Source organism: Sardina pilchardus, chromosome 1 (assembly GCF_963854185.1).
Source record: "Sardina pilchardus chromosome 1, fSarPil1.1, whole genome shotgun sequence".
NCBI lineage: Eukaryota > Metazoa > Chordata > Actinopteri > Clupeiformes > Clupeidae > Sardina > Sardina pilchardus.
This window is the reverse complement of record NC_084994.1, coordinates 51,456,052-51,476,623: the sequence shown is the minus strand read 5'-3', so window position 1 is coordinate 51,476,623 and position 20,572 is coordinate 51,456,052. Positions and strand designations below refer to the sequence as shown.

At 41.3% G+C, this 20,572-nt stretch overlaps 2 protein-coding genes and 1 long non-coding RNA gene across 4 annotated transcripts in view; 1 reads left to right on the top strand and 2 right to left on the bottom strand.

Annotated features, from left to right (window-relative positions):
- Nucleotides 1-6,872, top strand: part of LOC134095632 (son of sevenless homolog 1-like) — a 32,810-nt gene extending 25,938 nt beyond the window's left edge. The window contains exons 18-24 of one of the 2 annotated variants that reach the window (XM_062549273.1): nucleotides 2,038-2,155; nucleotides 2,283-2,455; nucleotides 3,725-3,841; nucleotides 4,416-4,686; nucleotides 4,978-5,022; nucleotides 5,368-5,483; nucleotides 5,565-6,872. In XM_062549273.1, the coding sequence (XP_062405257.1) occupies nucleotides 2,038-2,155; nucleotides 2,283-2,455; nucleotides 3,725-3,841; nucleotides 4,416-4,686; nucleotides 4,978-5,022; nucleotides 5,368-5,483; nucleotides 5,565-6,056 (1,332 nt within the window). In that variant the 3' untranslated portion in view covers nucleotides 6,057-6,872. The remainder of the gene's footprint in view (nucleotides 1-2,037; nucleotides 2,156-2,282; nucleotides 2,456-3,724; nucleotides 3,842-4,415; nucleotides 4,687-4,977; nucleotides 5,023-5,367; nucleotides 5,484-5,564) is intronic. The other variant, XM_062549281.1, reaches the window with a different exon arrangement.
- Nucleotides 6,873-8,338: 1,466 nt separating this feature from the next.
- Nucleotides 8,339-20,572, bottom strand: part of gemin6 (gem (nuclear organelle) associated protein 6) — a 29,571-nt gene continuing 17,337 nt past the window's right edge. Inside the window, exons 2-3 of the mRNA XM_062549252.1 lie at nucleotides 17,618-17,861; nucleotides 8,339-8,911 (exon numbers count right to left, since the gene is read on the bottom strand). Coding sequence (XP_062405236.1) covers nucleotides 8,545-8,911; nucleotides 17,618-17,742 — 492 coding nt within the window. The 5' untranslated portion in view covers nucleotides 17,743-17,861 and the 3' untranslated portion in view covers nucleotides 8,339-8,544. The remainder of the gene's footprint in view (nucleotides 8,912-17,617; nucleotides 17,862-20,572) is intronic.
- LOC134095626 (uncharacterized) lies at nucleotides 13,187-14,369 on the bottom strand. Its single transcript, XR_009940585.1, has 3 exons — nucleotides 14,212-14,369; nucleotides 13,908-14,003; nucleotides 13,187-13,626 (listed from the first exon to the last, which is right to left on the bottom strand). It is a non-coding gene; the product is annotated as an uncharacterized LOC134095626 (long non-coding RNA).

The window sequence follows — 20,572 nt, the reverse complement described above, 5'->3', positions numbered from 1 at the left end:
TAAAACGTGGTGCATTTCTAAGCGGGTAAGAGGAATAACTATATTGTGTGGCGGAATAACACTTGGGAGTACTTTGACTCAGCGCAGTAATATCATCACTCTTGCACTTTCAGTTTCACTTTGGAGTAGAGGTCTGCACTCCTGCGGGAGTCCCGCGGGACTCACGGGTAGCGACGCAAAACAGTGCGGCACGGGACAAATATCGAAAGCTCTTTGCAGGAGCGGGATGATAGAGGTGCACTCACGGGTGCAGGAGGGCAGCGGGATAATTTGCACTCCCGCAAATTAAATATTAGTGTGAAGTAGGCCTACAATATAGTGTAACGACTGTGTGTGTGTGTGTGTGCCTATTACCTCGCTCTATCAGGCTGGGAGAATGCGAGGGGCGGGGGCAACGGGTTATCAGAATTGTTACTTTTAAGTTGTCGTGCTCTAGTTTCGTTTTTGTGCTTGTGGCATCTCAGGCTTCTGTTTATGCGACGGATGCAAGGGTGGCATCGTTACAATACAAATGATTAAAGTAGCGTAATTAACTTGTAGTAGTAGTAGCCTAATGGAGATTCTGTTTGAGCAATAAAAACGTTTTAATGCAGCCTAAACTTGCGGATGTTGTTGTTTGACTCAGTCTACCATTCTGCCCTGAGATTCATTACGGGTGATGGCTATAGCACTCATCATTGTGTTCTATATGATAGGGTCGGATGGTCATCTCTGACAGAGAGGAGACAACGTCATTGGTATCTGTTTATTTACAAGGGTATTGTTGAAAAACTACCAGGTTATATTTCAGATATGCTTATGTGGAATTCTGGTGCCTATCAGACTAGATCAAATGACTCTTTGATGCTTAAAGTTCCTCGTGTCCATTCTGAGTTGGGCAAGTCAGCCTTTTGTTATGGTGCCCCTACTTCCTGGAATAATCTTCAGTGCAATTTAAAAATGAACTCTATAATTCCATATAGTCAATTCAAGTCTGTGGTCACAAACCGTCCTATGCCAATTTGTACCTGCTTTAAGTAAATGTCTTTATTATTATTTTTATTATTATTTTTATTATTATTATTTTTGTTGTTATTATTTTATTATTATTATTTCATGTATTTTTTATTTTATTATTTTTTTTATTTCCCCCTTCCTCCTCTATAATGCAATATATATTTTCTTATTATTATCTTATTTGAACATCTCTTGTTCTATGCATTGTTTCTGTAATCTCGGCTTCATTGAAAATGAGGGCTACCCTCAATGACTCTCCGAGAATAAATAAAGGTTGAATGAATAAATGAATGAATGTTTGGGGTCATCTCGCTCACATGTGTTTAGAGACCAGTCTTCCGTGTTAGAAAGCTTCGTAAATAGACAGCATGGCAGAGGAACAGAGCATATCTAGTGCTTTCGATGTAGGCCTAGTGCTTCAGTACTTCTCTAAAGGAAGGTACATTTACTACAAAATGTCTACCGCATTCGCGGGCAGGAGTGGGACATAATCTCACAGATGCGGGATTTTGCGGGCGGGAGCGGGACCTTCTGGTACAGATGCGGGTGGGAACGGAACAAAAAATGGCACATTATTGCGGGAGCGGGACAGCATGTTGCGGGAGCGGGACCGAATAATCTGTCCCACGCAGACCTCTACTTTGGAGTGAGGATATTACTGCGCCGAGTCGAAGTGCTAGTCCGCCACACATTATAGTTCTCCTTCTTACCCGCTTATAAAAGCGCCAAGTTTTATTTTCTCTCACCATACTTGGTCGTGTGACTAGTACTCGTGGTACTGTATTTTAATAGGGAAAGCGTGGAGGTGTTTGGTTGCTTCTAACTTCATCTCTGTTTGGATCCTAATGAATGAACTGGGCTAGCTAAGTGCTATCAAAGCAGTGCCGTGCACCAGAGCCAATCTTAGTTAAGGAAATAACATAGTTTAATATGAAAAAACGGTGAAGTGTTGCTTCAACATGCTATTCTTTGGATTAATGTTATGTCATATGTCAAATTCAATGAATGAAATCAATTAACTAAACAATCTGTCTCTTTTAGCAAATCCCAAGTAGACAGCGGAAGATTCTGGAGGAGGCCCATGAGCTGAGTGAAGATCATTACAAGAAGTACCTTGCCAAACTGCGGTCAATCAATCCTCCCTGTGTGCCCTTTTTTGGTACATTTCTTTATCCATCTCGTTACTAGCCAGATTTTTTTGGTCTAGAAGATGCATTGGTATAGTGAAAGTATAGAGGTTTAGATAGTCAGAACTCTGCAGATTACATCTTTATTTCTGATCTCAGGAATCTATCTGACAAACATCCTGAAAACAGAGGAGGGTAATCCTGATTTCCTAAAAAGACATGGAAAGGAGCTGATCAACTTCAGCAAGCGAAGGAAAGTTGCAGAAATCACAGGAGAAATCCAACAGTACCAGAACCAGCCCTACTGTCTTCGCGTGGAGAATGATATACGGGTGAGGCATGACATTCTGTATTATTCTTTGTTTGAAATAATAGATCACATTATCTCAATCAATGTTTTTATTGTAAATATTTATGTTCTAGTATATTTCCGAAGGTTAAATAAGTATGCCATAATAAAAAAATAAAATAAAAAAAATAACCCTGTTAAATGAATACCTGGAAAAGAGCCCCTTTATTCTAATCATTTATTTGCTGTCAGACAGTACCAGTACCCACAAGATGACAAAGTGATTTTTATATGTAGAGATTTTTTCTAGAATTGGCAGTACCTAAATATAATCAGTTAAGATAGATACATACCACTTCTGTTTTATTTGTAAATATTTTGCCATCTGGAACGTTTAAGCACAGGAGATTAAATACTTCAAGTAGCATATTTTAGAAATATTTTTTGAAATCTTAAATATTGATGACTAAATGTACCGCGAAGCAGTACACAATATGACCGCCAATCATTCCTGCAGATTTTCTCTGCAAAAATAAGTAACTCATCAACTCCATGGGTGTTCCCATGCTGCCTTGTGCACAATTTCATTCAAGCTGCCAAGCTGCCTGGAAACTACCGCCCTAATTTTTGCCTCAGATAGGGGACCAATCACAGAACAGGGGGGACAGCAAGACGATGATAAGCTATCATGGAGGTATTGTATATATAACTGGAGAGCGAGACTAAGTCCCGCCCTCCATACAAATGAATGGCCGAGGCTAGGCTAGTAAATCCGGCCAATTCATAGTCAACGCCATATTGAACACTGGAGCTCTGATACAGCGCCAGTCGGCTCTGACCATGCGCAAAGTTCCTAAGCTGAAAATGATGCATGGACCTACATTGATCTTTATTGGACATTCTGTAAAAAGAGAGTCATCGTCCAGTTCAGAGGGTGGCGATAATGCACATACCTTGCTTGACGCGTAACAACAAGCAGAAAAAGTTGCTCGGGAACGCACACCTGAGTCCTCTGTGTGTGTTCAAGGGTCAAGGGTGCAAAAGACACACACAAATCTTTAAGATGGTGTGCAAAGCTGAAGTTTATTTCTGATGTTATGTTCTAGTACTGTAAGCTTTTTGGGGTCTTGGTGTGTACCACACACTATACATACATACATACTAGGATTATCCACAGTTCTTTACTCAACTTCAAGTACATTTATGGACCCACTTACTGTATGTAACTTGAAGTTTTACGCTGCCGTTCTTCATTCAATCTTCATTTGCATTCCTTGATATAGCATTTATGTTACTGTCTGTTTTGTTGCAGAAATTCTTTGAAAACCTCAATCCCATGGAGGATAAAATGGAGAAAGAATTTACAGACTATCTCTTTAACAAATCTCTGGAGATTGAGCCTCGCAATGCCCGCACTCTCCCACGATTTGTGAGTTTCACTGCTGATGCATTCACATAAAGTACATCTGTCCTATGTAGTATGTAGGCATATAACATAATAGGGTCCTTAAATGTAAAGAATGTTCTTTCAACTTGGGGCAGCCGTGGCCTACTGGTTAGAGCTTCGGGCTTGTAACCTGAGGGTTGCCGGTTCGATCCCCGACCAGTCCACGGCTGAAGTGCCCTTGAGCAAGGCACCTAACCCCTCACTGCTCCCCGAGCGCCACTGGTTGGGCAGGCAGCTCACTGCTCTGGGTTGTGTGATTCACCTCACTGTGTGTTCACTGTGTGTTCACTGTGTGCTGTGTGTTCACTAACTCTGTTAAATTGGGTTAAATGCAGAGAACTGAATTTCCCTCACGGGATCAAAAAAGTATATATTCTATTCTATTATGCAGTCAAAATAACTGGTGGCCCAAAACTATTATTTTACAAATGGTTATTTTGTAACAATATAATGATTCCAGCCAATCAACATGATGTTGATCATGCAGCATGGAAATGGAAATTAAAGATTAAAGTTTCAAAGATTTGTTGTAATCTGACCTTTGCCTTGCTCTCAGCCAAAGAAGTACAACTGCCCTCTGAAGTCCCCTGGCACACGGGTGTCCTCAGTTCGACCAGGGACCATGCGCCATCCCACCCCCCTACAGAATGAGCCACGCAAGATCAGCTACAGTCGCATACCCGACAGCGAGATGGAGGGTGCTGCCTCTGCGCCCAACTCCCCCCGCACACCACTCACACCGCCACCTGCCTCGGCTGCCTCCAGCAGTACCGACATCTGCAGTGTATTTGACTCACCACAAGGACCCTCAAGCCCCTTCCATTCCAGTATGTGACACTTTGACTAGCACTAGACACACTACTATACTAACTACCTTCCAGGTCATCACTCGCACTAACTTGCCATCTAACAATCATGAGTCCAGTGAAAGTAATGTTGATATGATTTCAAACTTGAAGCTCAGTTAACAATTTTTCAACCTCTGTAGTCAAAATGAGGTGTTGTTGAAAGTTTGTGATTGTGTATGAGTGTTTGTGGTCTCTCTTTCCAAGTGAGCCATTGGCATCCTTGCTCTCCCTCTTAGTTGCTCTTCTTTCTTTCTCTTTCTACCTGGCCAGACTGCGACAGCATCTTTGCCCCGGTCTCTCTCCCCCACGGCCCACGTTAGTATCGGCCTCTGTTATCCCATGACTTAAGCTCTTGAGTACACGCTCAAGACTCCGAGATATTGTGCTTTTCATTTTACTGAGTGTGTGTGTAGCACTGTAGCACAAAGTGTTCCTCTTGATTTCACCATTACCCCAAAGCATCCGTGTCTATTGGTGTCTTATTCCACTTTGAACATCACTGTGTCCCCCTACTCTGTTTCTCTCCTGCATGCACTCACCACCACATCTGTCTCCACTGGTGTGTGCTTCCATAGCAACATGATCTCTGTGGGTCTCAATGGGTTTGATAACCTGTGCAGAGAGGATGAATCTCAGGATGTAACATGTTGGTCTTTTCAGGATCCTCGTCCGTTTCCTCCATGGTGTATAGGAGTACAGAAGATGCTCCAGTGCCACCACCCGTTCCCCCTCGCAGACGTCCCGAGTCAGCTCCTGCCGAATCATCTCCCTCTAAGGTAACTGCTGCAAAACTAGGCCTTGTTAATAACGGCACGCCAAGGTACTCATTTCTCATTGTGCTTTCTTTCCCTGTTTAGATGATGTCAAAGCACTTGGACAGTCCTCCAGCTGTTCCCCCTCGGCAGCCTACCACTAAGGTGTATTCTCCACGTTACTCTCTGCCAGAACGCACCTCTGTTTCAGATGCTCCAGACAGCCCACCTACGCTGCCCCCAAGGGAGCCGGTCAGAACGCCGGACGTCTTCTCTAGCTCCCCATTGCATCTGCAGCCACCTCCTCAGGGCCGCCGGGCAGGACCCGACGTGGGCCAAACCTTTTTTCCACCAAACTCCCCCTTCAGTCCTCTTCCCCCTCAGACACCTTCCCCGCTAGGACCCCGCAAACAACTGGCCTCCACCCAACTAGACTATGAAGCTGTAACAGGTCCCCCAGGACCACCAATTCCTCCCAGGCAGAGCACTGCTCAGACCATCCCCAAACTACCCCCCAAAACCTATAAAAGGGACCCAGCCCACTCTTCATTGCACCGGGATGGCCTCCCTTTACTGGAGAATGTCAACCCCTCTTAGATTCTGGAGATCTTTGAGGGACAGGAAGAAAAGTAACACTAAAGACGACCAGTCTCCATAACCCATGACATGTAAGACATAAAAACAGAGTGGGATTTTGCCTTACAAACAAGACTTTAATGCCAGATCACACAACCTTTGAGCAGTTCTGATTGTCTTTTCCACACTGCAGACCATTAGAAATGGCTCTCCACCACATCCACGGGAATAGTGTGTATTTTTATTGTTCATAATGTACTTGTGAGTGAGTTTTTTTTTTTTTCTTTTTTTTTTTATGTGGCTTGATTTCAGCAACACCATCCTCCCCAACAGCTAGCACAAGCACGTTCTGCGAAAGAAGCAAATGACAAATATATCACCAGGTTGCACCAACACTTCTGAGAAGCAAGGAACAAAATGAATGTCCTTACATATATAACGACAACAACAAAAAATCTGAATTTAAAAGTGAATGCACAATAAAATGGTGACCATAGAAAACACTGAAGTTGAGTCAGTACTGGACACTGGTGACCACTGACCGAGTTCACTCTGTAAGCCATCATTACACCAGGAATTTTGGAGTCTAAGAAAAAAAAAGGGACTGGGAATCTAGTGGTGTTCTGGGCTTCACAGATTCATTCCAGTTCTAGACTAGTAGTTCTGTTCCTGTGCAGTACCACAGTTTAAGGTACCCTTTCACATCAAAGAGGTACTTATAAAACCGTAAAGGATTTTTGTAATAACCTTTGTTTCTCAAAAATAATTTGCTCTGCCCACAGGTATGTAAAATGGATTGCTTCTTTAAACAAGGGAATAAAAGTTTCTTTCAATCAGCTCAACATTAAAAGTGTACTCTCTGACTACCTCAGTGAAACTGGCCCACAACACTGCTTTACAGGGGAAAGCAGCAGGCATAGCAACAATGTCCAGACAGTGAAAACAGTGGGAACTTTCTCTGTCTGTCTGTCTGTTCAGCTCTAAAGGGGAAATGGAGTGACTTAGCCTTACACTAAACCACATTTCTGCAGATGCAAGGAAGGGAGGGATGTAAAATTGATTTCTGATATTTTGTCACATTTGCAGACTATCTTTAAATTACATTAGGTTCAACTTTACTCTGCATAATGTAATGCAGGTCAAGCAAAGTCCATTGAGATGTGGTTGGGTGAGTTTGGTGTAGAGGAACTTGACAGGCCTGGAGAACCCTTGCATCAACCGCATGGACCACCTTTGGGTTGAACTACAGTATACAAGCTAGGCCTTCTCGTCCATCATCAGTGCCTATTGCCTAACCTCACAAATGCTCTTCTGAATGAGTGGGCAAATCTTACTGACACGCTCCAGAATCTTGTGGTAAGATTTCCCAGAGGATTGGAAGTGAAGGTATCTGTCATACCCCTTTTAGATTTAGAATGGGATGTCATAAGAGTTCTGTAGGTGTGATGGCCGGGTGTCACAATATCCTTGTCAATATTTTCACAATGTCGTATGTTAATATTTTCAGTCACATATTGTGGACTGAACAGTGAGAGTGGTTTAGTTTGTACAACATATGAGCAGTGCATATTGTAATGTTATGCCATGGCATGTCTTACAAAGACGCTCTTAGCATTGTGATGTGTATATTAATGTTGGTGGAGGGAGATTCTTAATATGCTTAAAGAGGAGTACACTCCTTGGAAATCAATCTTGTGACCATGTATGGCTTCAAAAATGATCTACAGATTGATACAATTAAAATGAAGAATGAAGTCATGTTAATGCACACATCTGTCATTCCCATATGCTACCTACTGTAGGCTATACATTAGGGGCCTGGGAAAGGCAGGGGGAATTTTCAATAGTTACCATGTTACCAAGTAGTATCCTTGGGCAGATTGTGGTGGCTGCAGGGCTTTTATGACCCTTGGAAATAGTCATCTGGGTAGTTCCTTGGTAGATTTATCCCCGACCAGTCCACCACGGCTGAAGTGCCCTTGAGCAAGGCACCTAACCCCTCACTGCTCCCCGAGCACCGCTAGTTGGGCAGGCAGCTCACTGCTCTGGGTTAGTGTGTGATTCACCTCACTGTGTGTGTGCTGTGTGTGTTCACTAATTCGGTTAAATGCAAAGAAACAAATTTCCCTCACGGGATCAAAAAAGTATAAATTCTATTCTATTCTTTTCCTTACTGAAACATCAATTTTAATCCAAAATATGCATCAATCAATGCTAGCATTGAATTTCCCCTTGGGGATCATTAAAGTATCTAGCAAGTAATCATCTAATTTGGATTCTTTTCTGGATGAAAATGCACGCCATTTTGTAAACAATCAAATTTTATTTTAAGGACACTATGAAACTACAACAACTACCAGTCTCCAACAATAAAATTCCAGGAAAGAAACCAGAAGCGCTAGTTTTCCAATCTCACATTTCATTTGCACTTTCCAAGGAAACTTTCAAAATTAATTCAGTCTTCAATAATCCAAAGGTTCCAGTGTTGAAATTGTTCTTGTGAGGCATCTTAATGTTTCTGTCCAGGGTTGCTTCGCAACAAGCCTTGCACTCTGGATAAAATGATCTCATTGGAACTACTGCAGTCATCCACACCGTAAGGGCTGCTGATGGTAAGAACATTGGCCACCCTCAATATCTCTCCTTCTTCTTTTACAGGGATGTGGTTCTTCTCAATCCATTGACGTACACTGTGTCTCCGGTGTCTGAGCTTTTCTGGGCTTAGGCTCTCTGTACCATGGGCTGAAAATATGGAGGCCAAGCGTGCAGTGTTGCCTTTGTTCCCATCCTGAAGGACCTCCACAGACTCCACAGCATGGCCTAGGACCACTCGGACATGTGCCCGATCCCCCTCTGGAAATGTAACCAACACCATGCTGGATAGGGGAAGAAATAAAATGTTTAGATCAGGGAAAACTGTCTGTACCTAAGACTGTGCCCATTGCTCAAATGTATAATCATCTAATGTCAAATGTCATAGTAATAGAATTACAGTACTTTAATGATACACCACAATTTATGAAGGAACAAAGTTTAAAAGAAGAACACAGTCGATCACATAAATAGATAGAAGAATAATTAGTAAGGAACTACAAGATTTGAGGTTTGTCTCTCAGTCGCGTAGGTGCTTTTTTCACATCACTATTAACATTTGCACTTGTGCAGTTAGCAGTTAGTGCATTTCGCAAAACAATTAGTGGAAACTGCAAAACCTAGTGGATAACCTGCTAAAGCATCTCACTCAAAAGGGACAGTACATTCCTCAAAAGCAAGTACTCATCATGTCAATGAAACGGACAGAGTCATCAAAATGAGAGGTCTTGACTCTTGACACCATCTTTATGAACAAGGTAGTCAAATGGCGGTCTTATTTTCATTATGACAGTTTATCTCAGTGTTTTCCAACGCAAGAAAAGGTCAGAACTGAGTGACGCAACCTGAAAATGCTCAAAACAGCACTATACATTATTTGTATAGCCATTTACTACAGTAAAGTTACAGATTGCTTAAAAGGGAGTAAATCAGTACCACTGAATACGTACATTTCACATTTTTACTGTATGCTCTGTGCAATTCTACAGCATTGTGACAGAATTTGATTAATAGTTTACAATTTTATATGTAATGACTGCAATGAAAGGAAGACTTTTATTGGGAACGACTAGTCAGCATCTTTAAGTATTAGTTCATTTTGACTGACATGACAAATTAAAGCATACAATTTGTTCAGAGGAAAGAAAACTTGCAACTATGATGTGCACAAATGACTTGAGGTTGAACTAAGTTATGAGAATTTGATCTGAGAAAAGCGACAGACGCCATAGCACTGAACTTCGGCTGATGTCAGCAAACATTGAAATGGCACCGTTTGGTGGCCATGCAGCACAAATGCGCCATGAAATATTTAATTTAACAGGAAATTCAGGTAGAAAATGCTTGTCTGTTGACAAATGCTTTGTATACTTCCCTATGTTGTAAAATAAATAAGCATTGCATTACAAAACCCTAACCACAAGCATCCAAGGAAGACCTTGTCACCCTAAGACTGACCACTATACATTAGTGTCAAAAAGATCCACAATGAAACATGAATGGAGGTTCAAGAACAGGTAGGCTAGCATAATGACTGCTGTCACACCATCCGGAGAAATATCCTTTGGTCACCGCTACTTACCGATTTACAGCTCTCATTGACTTCCATTCAACACATCAAAACAATACTTCAACAATGAGCTCATAACGGTGCTGCCTTATGCCAGCAACCATTTCACTTTGATAATAAACTACATTTTGGTACATATACAGCAAGATTAACATAATTTGCCTCAAGCAACATGGAGAAATCTTGTGCAAAGTGATAGCCTATTGCTGAAAAGTATGGTCATTTAATGTGAAATGTCAGAGTAATTACAGTACATTCAAAACCAAACGTTGATGATGCACCAAGATTTGCAAGGAACAAAGTAAAAAAAAAAAAACAACAACAAAAAAACACTCAATTTATCAGATGGATCTGAAAAATAATTGGTAAGAAAGTACAAGATTATTCGACATCCGCTTCTTTTCTAATAAGTATAACGGACTACATTAAATGTTGCATGGCCACCAGATGGCAGCAAGGCACTGCACTTCCGACCTTCCTTGGGTGCGATTGACTGCCCCACATTACCCCAGCCTCCCCCATCTGGTCTGCCGACCATAGCTGCTTCTTCTCCATCTCCCCTCCTCTCCCCAACACTTCAATGATAATATCTGCTCATAGTCCCCTCTTCACACCCCCTACCCCAGTGGTTCCCAACCTTTTTTTTGCCTTGTGTACCCCCTGAGTCTTGTAATACCGTGAGTACCCCCTCACTCATATGTGCTGATGAATCTTCAAAAGTAGAACATAACTGATTATTGAATGAAAATAACTTGATTTCATCTCCTTAATTTGAACGTTTAAAGGGATATTCCACCATTTTTGGAATTACACTCATTTTCCACCTCCCTTCGACCAAAACAATTGATATTTACCTTTTTCCCGTTCATCCAGCCATTCTGAGAGTCTGGCGATACAACTTTTAGCTTCAGCCTAGCATAGATCATTGAATCGGATTAGACCATTAGCATCTCACCTGCTTGCCTCACGTTTAAAAGTGACTAAGATTTCCGGTAATTTTCCTATTTAAAACTTGTCTCTTCTGAAGTTATAAAGTGCAATAACACAAACTGAAAATTAAACCTGGCGATTTTCTAGGCTGATTTGACATGGAACTACTCTCATTCTGGCGTAATAATCAAGGAACGTTGCAAACATACTATCGGCGCAGTGATACCACGCACTAACTGCTTGTTGCCCATATGGGGACTATTTTCAGGTGCTGGGTGATATCACTGTGCCAATGGTACGTTTGCAACTTTCCTTGATTATTACGCCAAGCTTAAAGGTATACTATGCAGGATTGGCGATTTCATCGCCGGTTTCGCTTTCACTTTTCGTTTTCGCTCTTTTATGCTTGCATATTTCTCGGCAGAGCTTCCCCTACAGCTTTAGCGTGTATATTTTACAAAACTCCTCAATCGGTCAGTCTGCCGTGCCTTTTCATGAGACTTTACATGACACTTCCTGGAGTAGAGCATGGGTGCGTGCCCGAGGTCTCCTGAAGTTGCAAGCGTGGTTCTACCGCTACAGCCAACTAGGACGGCCGAAAAAAACACCGTTCGACCGGTAATGACTCATTTAATCATACATATAACAGTATGGAACAAATTGATTAACTGAAAAACGTTGCATACCTTTAAGCTTAATTCCCCAAATGGTGGAATATCCCTTTAATTTCCCAGACATTTTCTCAACTTTAACTCATATCACTCAATAAAAACATAAAAATTAATAATGTTGCTTTAAAAATAAGTAATATAATCAAATAAATAAATAATGATGAAATCAAAATAATCAACGTATCTTTTCTATATATAGGCTATATATCTTTATGTCCGACACATCTTTGTAATGAAAGAGCTGCACTTCTCCACTCACATCTGTCATTTCATCTGGCTACAAAACAAACTGACTGGCTGTTCATTTTGTTGTTATATTGTATTGTTTATCCGACGGGACATGGTGTTATTCAACAGGGGAACTTTCTTGAGTGCATCGGCTGGCTGCGGTGGGTCCACAGAAATTAACCCAAAAAAGATTTTTCACGGTACTGCCTTGGTTTCAGGTCAGCCTCTTTCTTGCGTTTCTAAGCGGATGTTTTTCTCGCTGCAGGTAAGCAGCAGGTGTTTTGATCGTGGGATTTTGGTGCGGTTGTATCACAGACTGTTGTCTCCTTATAGAGAATCTAATCGTGCAGCATCATTTTTGACAGGATTGTTGTATTTACTTGTCACCTCGAAATGCTAAACGTACCCCCTGCAGTGTGCTCGCGTACCCCTGGTTGGGAATCACTGTCCTACCCCACCAGCAGCCCCGCCAATGATTCTTCATCCAACTCAGTTCAGGATGATTCTGGGCATACTGAAGCCAAGGAAACCAGTGGGGCCTGATAACATCAGCCCAAGGCAACTGAAGACCTGCCCTGCAGAGGTATGTGGTATTTTAACACACCTGTTTAACCTGAGCCTGCATTTACAGCAGGTCCCAAGGCTTTGGAAAACATTTAGCCTGGTCCCTGTTCCAAAGAATAATCATCCCACCCACCATAATGACTACAGACCGGTAGCTATTGTGTAAACTCAAATGAATCCCTTACAGCCCAATAACAGTGTACACTCAAAAAAAGGATTAGTTGAATTTACTTAAAAAAATCATGGAAAGTATTTCCACATGATTAAATAACTTACTTTCAACATTAAGCAATATCTTTGGTCCAACTTAAGGTACTTTGGTTAGTTCAACTTTATTTGTTAGGGTCCATTAAACTTGTTTGCAAGGTTTGGAGCCCACATAATTTACTTAGGTTGGGTTAACACAATCTATTTAAGTTGATTTAACTTATTGAAAACTACTTCAAATTAAGTTGCACAAACCCAAGTAAATCAAGTTGGTTCAAATGAATTACTTCATGCTGAAAGAGAGCAATTGAATCACATGGAAATACTTTCCATGATTTAATTAACTCTGTTCAAAGTATTACATTTAAGTTAACACCAAAAGGGGTAAACATTATGCAATGACGGGCCTAAAAGATGAAACAAATAACATACAAAGATGTTTTTTGATATACAAACTGTATTTCAAGCCTTATATTCACATTACGGTTTAAGTGCACAACATTCAACTTTTATATTGAAAGAGCCTAACATACAAAAAACCCCATCACAATATTGTAAAGCTATATTGCATGTTAAGGGTTCAAGTGCACATTTAAATGCTCACTGAAGTGCATATTGTGTGTTTTCACATAACAGATACAATCAAACATTGTTTAGAAAGTAGAAACTGTAGCTGCTCATATAACTAAACACAGTCCAAAAGCAAATGGTACGTTACGTAGCTCCTATGGCCTCAAGAACGATCCAAATGTCCTCTGGGGGGGGGCGACAGCGACCATCTGATGCCATATATGGTCTCTGCCGTGGCCGTGTGACTACGAACACCTGGCTGTAACAAAACAAGAGATTTTTTAAAGTGCTCATTATCTGTTATACACTATATTGCCAAAAGTATTGGGTCACCTGCCTTGACCCCCATATGAACTTCAGTCACATCCTATTCTTAATCCATAGGGCTCAATATGACATTGGTCCACCCTTTGCAGCTATAACAGCTTCAACTCCTCTGGGAAGGCTTTCCACAAGGTTTACAATATACTATTAAAATACATTCTGTACTATTAAAATTTGATTAGTAAAATAAATCAAATTAACTTGTGGAATACATACCATGCATTCCTTCACGACGCTCTAAGGGTCTTCATTCATATAGGCACAGTCCCTTGAGAGGAGAGCACATTCGTGGCAGACATCAATGCCAGAATCCTGTATATCAGAGAATAAAACAAACAAACCTTGCAACAACCACACCATGGTACCTCATGCTGGCTATGGCAATTATTGATAGCACTTTTAATTTGCAAAAAATAAATAATCAAAACATTATCTCCCCATTGAAAGTACGAAGAATTTATCTGACCATGTTCCAAATCTCTAATGCCTGGTTGAACACTCATTTACAAGGTTATCATACCTCAGTCATAGGTACTAAATGCCTTCATCAGGTTTGCAGATGGAGCATCCATCCAGTGATCCCTTGAATTCCGCACACAGCTATGGAAAAAAAACAACAAAAGTCATGTCATCAATTTTTAATTGTAGATTATTTAAAACAGAAAGGATTTTGCTTCACTTACCTCACGCACATTGAAAATGCTGGCCACCTCGTCTTAATTCAGCTATCATGGGTGCATCTCAGACTACTTCTTGATGTCAGTGAGCAAAAATCTGATCAACAACAACACCTGATCCTCATTAGTCATTTTCTCCACCTCTGATAGGAGCACTATTTGTTTATTAACTTGCACTTTTCTTGACTTTTAGGCTAGGTAATGAAAAAGTTCAAATCACAAGAGTGCACCTTTAACTTGTGGTCACTGGTAGCCTGGCACGCCCTCCCAGTGACGTAACACCTTCGGTGTTGCTGTCGCTGGTCTGGTCAACTGCTAATCGGGAAGGATTTCTGAATTCCCAAAATCTGCGGAACTGCCTCCTTTGGTCGAGAACCAATCAACTTTGAGCAGCTCCAACGGCTCTGGGTAGAGGCATGTTCAAGGCAGAGGAAAGAGTGTTGTTATTGGTTTAAACTCGGCAAACCGCTTTCTGACATCGACCAGTAGCAAATCGAGGCACTTAAATGAGGCGGGTCAACCGGCGCTGGGAGAAACCGTGTTAGCACAGGCTCTTGGTCAGACTAAAGTCTTGCAGAGCCTTTCAAGTCGATGGCAATCAGGCTAGGTCACTGGTACAGCTCTACTTCAGATAGGTGCAGTTGGAGGAACACTTGCAGTCGGACAGCAGATCAGCATACCTTGGCAGTGACCTTGATGTAATGGAGAGAGATGAATTAAAATCTTGAAAACTGATATCTTGAATGATCTCATAATTAGACTCAACATAGAGAGAGGTGGATAGCCTTCATCCTAGCTTGATAGGTCAGCCTCTAAACAAGAATGAATCTCAATCAGTGATACACATGGCTTGGGCGAGAAGCATTTTTAAGGTACCATTGTTCCACTCTTTATTGTGCTACAGCTTAATGTTCGCGGTCAACACACTTACTTTTAATTCCTCTTGTTTGCATCTATGTGCCCAACAATGCACTACATTGTTTGATACAATCAACAAGCAGAGACTCACATGTATCCACTTCAGCAATGTTAGTTAGTACATTGAACATTCCGAGGCTTCATCTATATTTTTATCAGGGGTTTACCTTCACTGAGGCGCACACACATCCACTCACACCCACACAACCAAACCAACCTTAGGTAAACCTAAAACCTTTCACACTTCTTGACTTGTCACCACGCCACCTCTAATTACGTTCCACTAACTTGTGAAAAAAAATAAAATAATTGCTACTCATGGATTCTCTCAAACACAACCAGAGAACTAAGCTTCAGAAAATGTCTAAAAACCGCATTAGCATAGATACTGCTAGAGCAACGTTTTTTTGATAGCTAGCTGCTAACTTTAAAGCCGTTTGGTTTAGCTGTTGGTTGAAAAAAATATTTATCAACACCTAATAGAATACACACTGTATAAAAACTAAGAGTGGAATTCCCGCCTTATATAACATGAACACACATAGTAACTACAGTTGATATACTTACCCTTTAGAGCTTAAAAAGCAGACTCTTCATCGGTTACCAGCACAGCACAGCCAGGACATCCAAAAGATGCATCAGCATTTCTTCGTGTATTTCAGGTGTTGGCATCCAGCCCAATCGCACACTCACGCCATCTAATGGCCAGGAGCAGGCTAAACTACATTCTTATTTTTTAAATCGATTGTTTCATGTTATTCTAACTGAATTGAATCGATTAAAATCTATACAGTTGAACTAAAGGCAAATGTAACATGATTTATTTAAGTAAATGTTGTAACACAAAATTATTTAGTAGGAAATGCATGTTATACTTAAGTAAATGTTACAATCAGCTAATTTCCTTTTTTTGAGTGTAGATGATGCATTCATTTATGCAGAGGGTTATTCACATCTGAACACCCCTGATGCATCTGTGCGGATTACATTTTTTTACTTCTCAAGTGCCTTTAACCTACAATCCAGCCTTGTCTGTTAGGGGAGAAGATGGGAAAGATGAAGGTGGATCCATAACTGGTCTTGTGGTGTTTGGATTATCTATCCCTCAGACCACGGTATGTAGGCTATGCCTTCAGAACATGTCTCTCAATCTACACACAGCAGATTTCCAATACAACACCAATGGTTGCTTACTGCAAAAATTCTCAGATGACGCCTCAGTGATCAGTCTCCTCAAAAGAGACGATGAGGAGGAGTACAGAACAACAATCAGTGGCGGTTTTAGGTACGGGCGAACCGGGCGGTCGCCCGGGGCGGCATCTTGTATGGGGCGGCACGAGCGCTTAACCCTATGAGCCCGACTGACGCAAAGTGCGTCAAAAAACACTCATGGGGGCGCTCGTGGAGGATCTCGCCTGGGGAGTAATTCAGTCTAGAACCGCCACTGACAACAATCAGAAACATTGTGCAATGGAGTGCTGACAATAACCTCCATCTCAATACCACAATAAACAAGGAGATGGCTGTGAATTTCAGAAGGGGGGATGGGGGGCAGAAACACCAGCCACCATCAGGGGCACCGAGGTGGAGCTGGTTGCCAACCACAGGTACCTTGGTGCCCAGATTGACAGCAAGCTCTATTTTTTAAAATTTAACATCTGTCAAACCTTGCTCTGCAGTGTCTATCACACAGTGGTGGCCAGTGTTTTTCATTGTGGCCTGTTGGGGAGAGGGAGTCTGCACAGCACACAGAAACAGAGTGGACAAGCTCAAAGGCAGGGCCGCGTTTCCCAGATTCGTTAGCTATAAGTGCTAAAAAACGTCTAGGAGCGCTCTGAGAAAGTTCTACGAATGCTCCAAAGATAGCACTTAAGAGCTTAACGAATCTGAGAAACCCGGTCCAGCTCAGTGGAAGGGGCTAATAACTTGCCTAATGGCAATCAGCCTGACCAAAATACAAAATAATTATGGCAACTTTCCAAACATGATACATTCTACATGGAACACACAGAAAACAGCAAGAGGATCGGACACGTGGGTTGAAAAACTTAACCAAAGCTTGATATTGCACTGAGGTCCGTTTCACTTTTAGTCTTCGATGGCAACTGTGTCAGACATTATGTACGCACAACCTACTCACGTTTTAAATTTTTGAAAATTGAAAAACAAGAGCGCATTTGATATGCCCATTTCGACCGAATATCAACGCGTGACTCAATAGCCTACGGTAAACTCTGGCAGATTTGGCAGTGGCGCTTCTACAGAAGATGAATCGTAGTTAGCAATGCTTTTGGAAACGCACCCCTAGACAGTTGCTCCTGAGGGACCCACCTTGCTGAGACTGGATCCACCGTGAAAACCCAACCTTCATATTGATTGTTGTGCGCTGAAACTTTCACCAGTTTGGACAAAAAAGTTGACCACTCCGGTGGTTTGCTGTCACACCATCCAGGCATCTGTACACCGATTTCAACCACTGCACAGCTGTTGTTACACTTAGACAATGAAACGTGCAATGAATACAGGGTCTTCGCAGCAGAGGCAGCTGTCAGCGGTGTTGGCCGTATCAGAGAATGTCTTAGTAGTGTGAAACTAGCGACAGTAAAGAAAAATCCAATATGGCCGCCATTCGCGAATCTTTCAAAATAAAAGTCAGAACATATTCATTGCTTTTTCAATTCATGAGGACGAAAATTATTAATTTAAAACTGTATTGCGTTACCAAAGGAAGGTAAAGTTAGAAAATAATTAAATAAGACATTTAAATCGAAAATACACCTTAGAATGTTACTTATATTTTAACATTTTGTATTTTTGAATGTGCCTTATCTACCTTATTGCCTAGTGTTAAATTAAAACTGTGAAGCTGATAAAACTATAACGTTGTGCTTATTTAAAAGGTGGGTTTATAACATGCACTATAATATTGCAGATATCTATAGGCTACCAATTCTGCCTTTGTGGGTACCAGGCCAAACTAAGTGTGTAGTGAGTCACATGGCCTGCCATTGACACACACTGTTGAACTTCAAATTGTGTGGCTGTGAAAACAATAAGTTGTGCATATATAAAAGGGGGGTGAAATGGAATCCTTAGAAGGTCTACTTTCAGAAAATATATAGTTGTTTATACCGAATTCGCCTTTGTGGGTACCAGGCCATACCAAAGGTGTACCGAGTCACATAATAGGCCTGCCTTTGACACACAGCTGTTGAACTTCAAATTGTGTGGCTGTAAAAACAATAAGTTGTGCATATATGAAAGGGGGGTGAAATGGAATCCTTAGAAGGTCTACTTTCAGAAAATATATAGTTGTTTATACCGAATTCGCCTTTGTGGGTACCAGGCCATACCAAAGGTGTACCGAGTCACATAATAGGCCTGCCATTGACACACAGCTGTTGAACTTCAAATTGTGTGGCTGTGAAAACAATAAGTTGTGCATATGTAAAAGGGGGGTGAAATAGAATCCTTAGAAGGTCTACTTTCAGAAAATATATAGTTGTTTATACCGAATTCGCCTTTGCGGGTACCAGGCCATACCAAAGGTGTACCGAGTCACATAATAGGCCTGCCATTGACACACAGCTGTTGAACTTCAAATTGTGTGGCTGTGAAAAAATAAGTTGTGCATAGGTAAAAGGGGGGTGAAATGGAATCCTTAGAAGGTCTACTTTCAGAAAATATATAGATGTTTATACCGAATTCGCCTTTGTGGGTACCAGACCATACTAAGCGTGTACCGAGTCACATACTAAGCGTTACTTTGACACACAGCTGTTGAACTTCAAATTGTGTGGCTGTGAAAACAATAAGTTGTGCATATGTAAAAGGGGGGTGAAATGGAATCCTTAGAAGGTCTACTTTCAGAAAATATATGGTTGTTTATACCGAATTCGCCTTTGTGGGTACCAGGCCATACCAAAGGTGTACCGAGTCACATAATAGGCCTGCCATTGACACACAGCTGTTGAACTTCAAATTGTGTGGCTGTGAAAACAATAAGTTGTGCATATGTAAAAAGGGGGTGAAATGGAATCCTTAGAAGGTCTACTTTCAAAAAATATATAGATGTTTATACCGAATTCGCCTTTGTGGGTACCAGGCCATACCAAAGGTGTACCGAGTCACATACTAAGCGTTACTTTGACACACAGCTGTTGAACTTCAATTTGTGTGGCTGTAAAAACAATAAGTTGTGCATATATAAAAGGGGGGTGAAATGGAATCCTTAGAAGGTCTACTTTCAGAAAATATATAGTTGTTTATACCGAATTCGCCTTTGTGGGTACCAGGCCATACCAAAGGTGTACCGAGTCACATAATAGGCCTGCCATTGACACACAGCTGTTGAACTTCAAATTGTGTGGCTGTGAAAACAATAAGTTGTGCATATGTAAAAGGGGGGTGAAATAGAATCCTTAGAAGGTCTACTTTCAAAAAATATATAGATGTTTATACCGAATTCGCCTTTGTGGGTACCAGGCCATACTAAGCGTGTACCGAGTCACATACTAAGCGTTACTTTGACACACAGATGTTGAACTTCAAATTGTGCGGCTGTGAAAACAATAAGTTGTGCATATATATAAGGGGGGTGAAATGGAATCCTTAGAAGGTCTACTTTCAGAAAATATATAGTTGTTTATACCGAATTCGCCTTTGTGGGTACCAGGCCATACCAAAGGTGTACCGAGTCACATACTAAGCGTTACTTTGACACACAGCTGTTGAACTTCAAATTGTGTGGCTGTGAAAACAATAAGTTGTGCATATGTAAAAGGGGGGTGAAATGGAATCCTTAGAGGGTCTACTTTCAGAAAATATATGGTTGTTTATACCGAATTCGCCTTTGTGGGTACCAGGCCATACTAAGCGTGTACCGAGTCACATACTAAGCGTTACTTTGACACACAGCTGTTGAACTTCAAATTGTGTGGCTGTGAAAACAATAAGTTGTGCATATGTAAAAGGGGGGTGAAATGGAATCCTTAGAAGGTCTACTTTCAGAAAATATATGGTTGTTTATACCGAATTCGCCTTTGTGGGTACCAGGCCATACCAAAGGTGTACCGAGTCACATACTAAGCGTTACTTTGACACACAGCTGTTGAACTTCAATTTGTGTGGCTGTGAAAACAATAAGTTGTGCATATATAAAAGGGGGGTGAAATGGAATCCTTAGAAGGTCTACTTTCAGAAAATATATAGTTGTTTATACCAAATTCGCCTTTGTGGGTACCAGGCCATACCAAAGGTGTACCGAGTCACATAATAGGCCTGCCA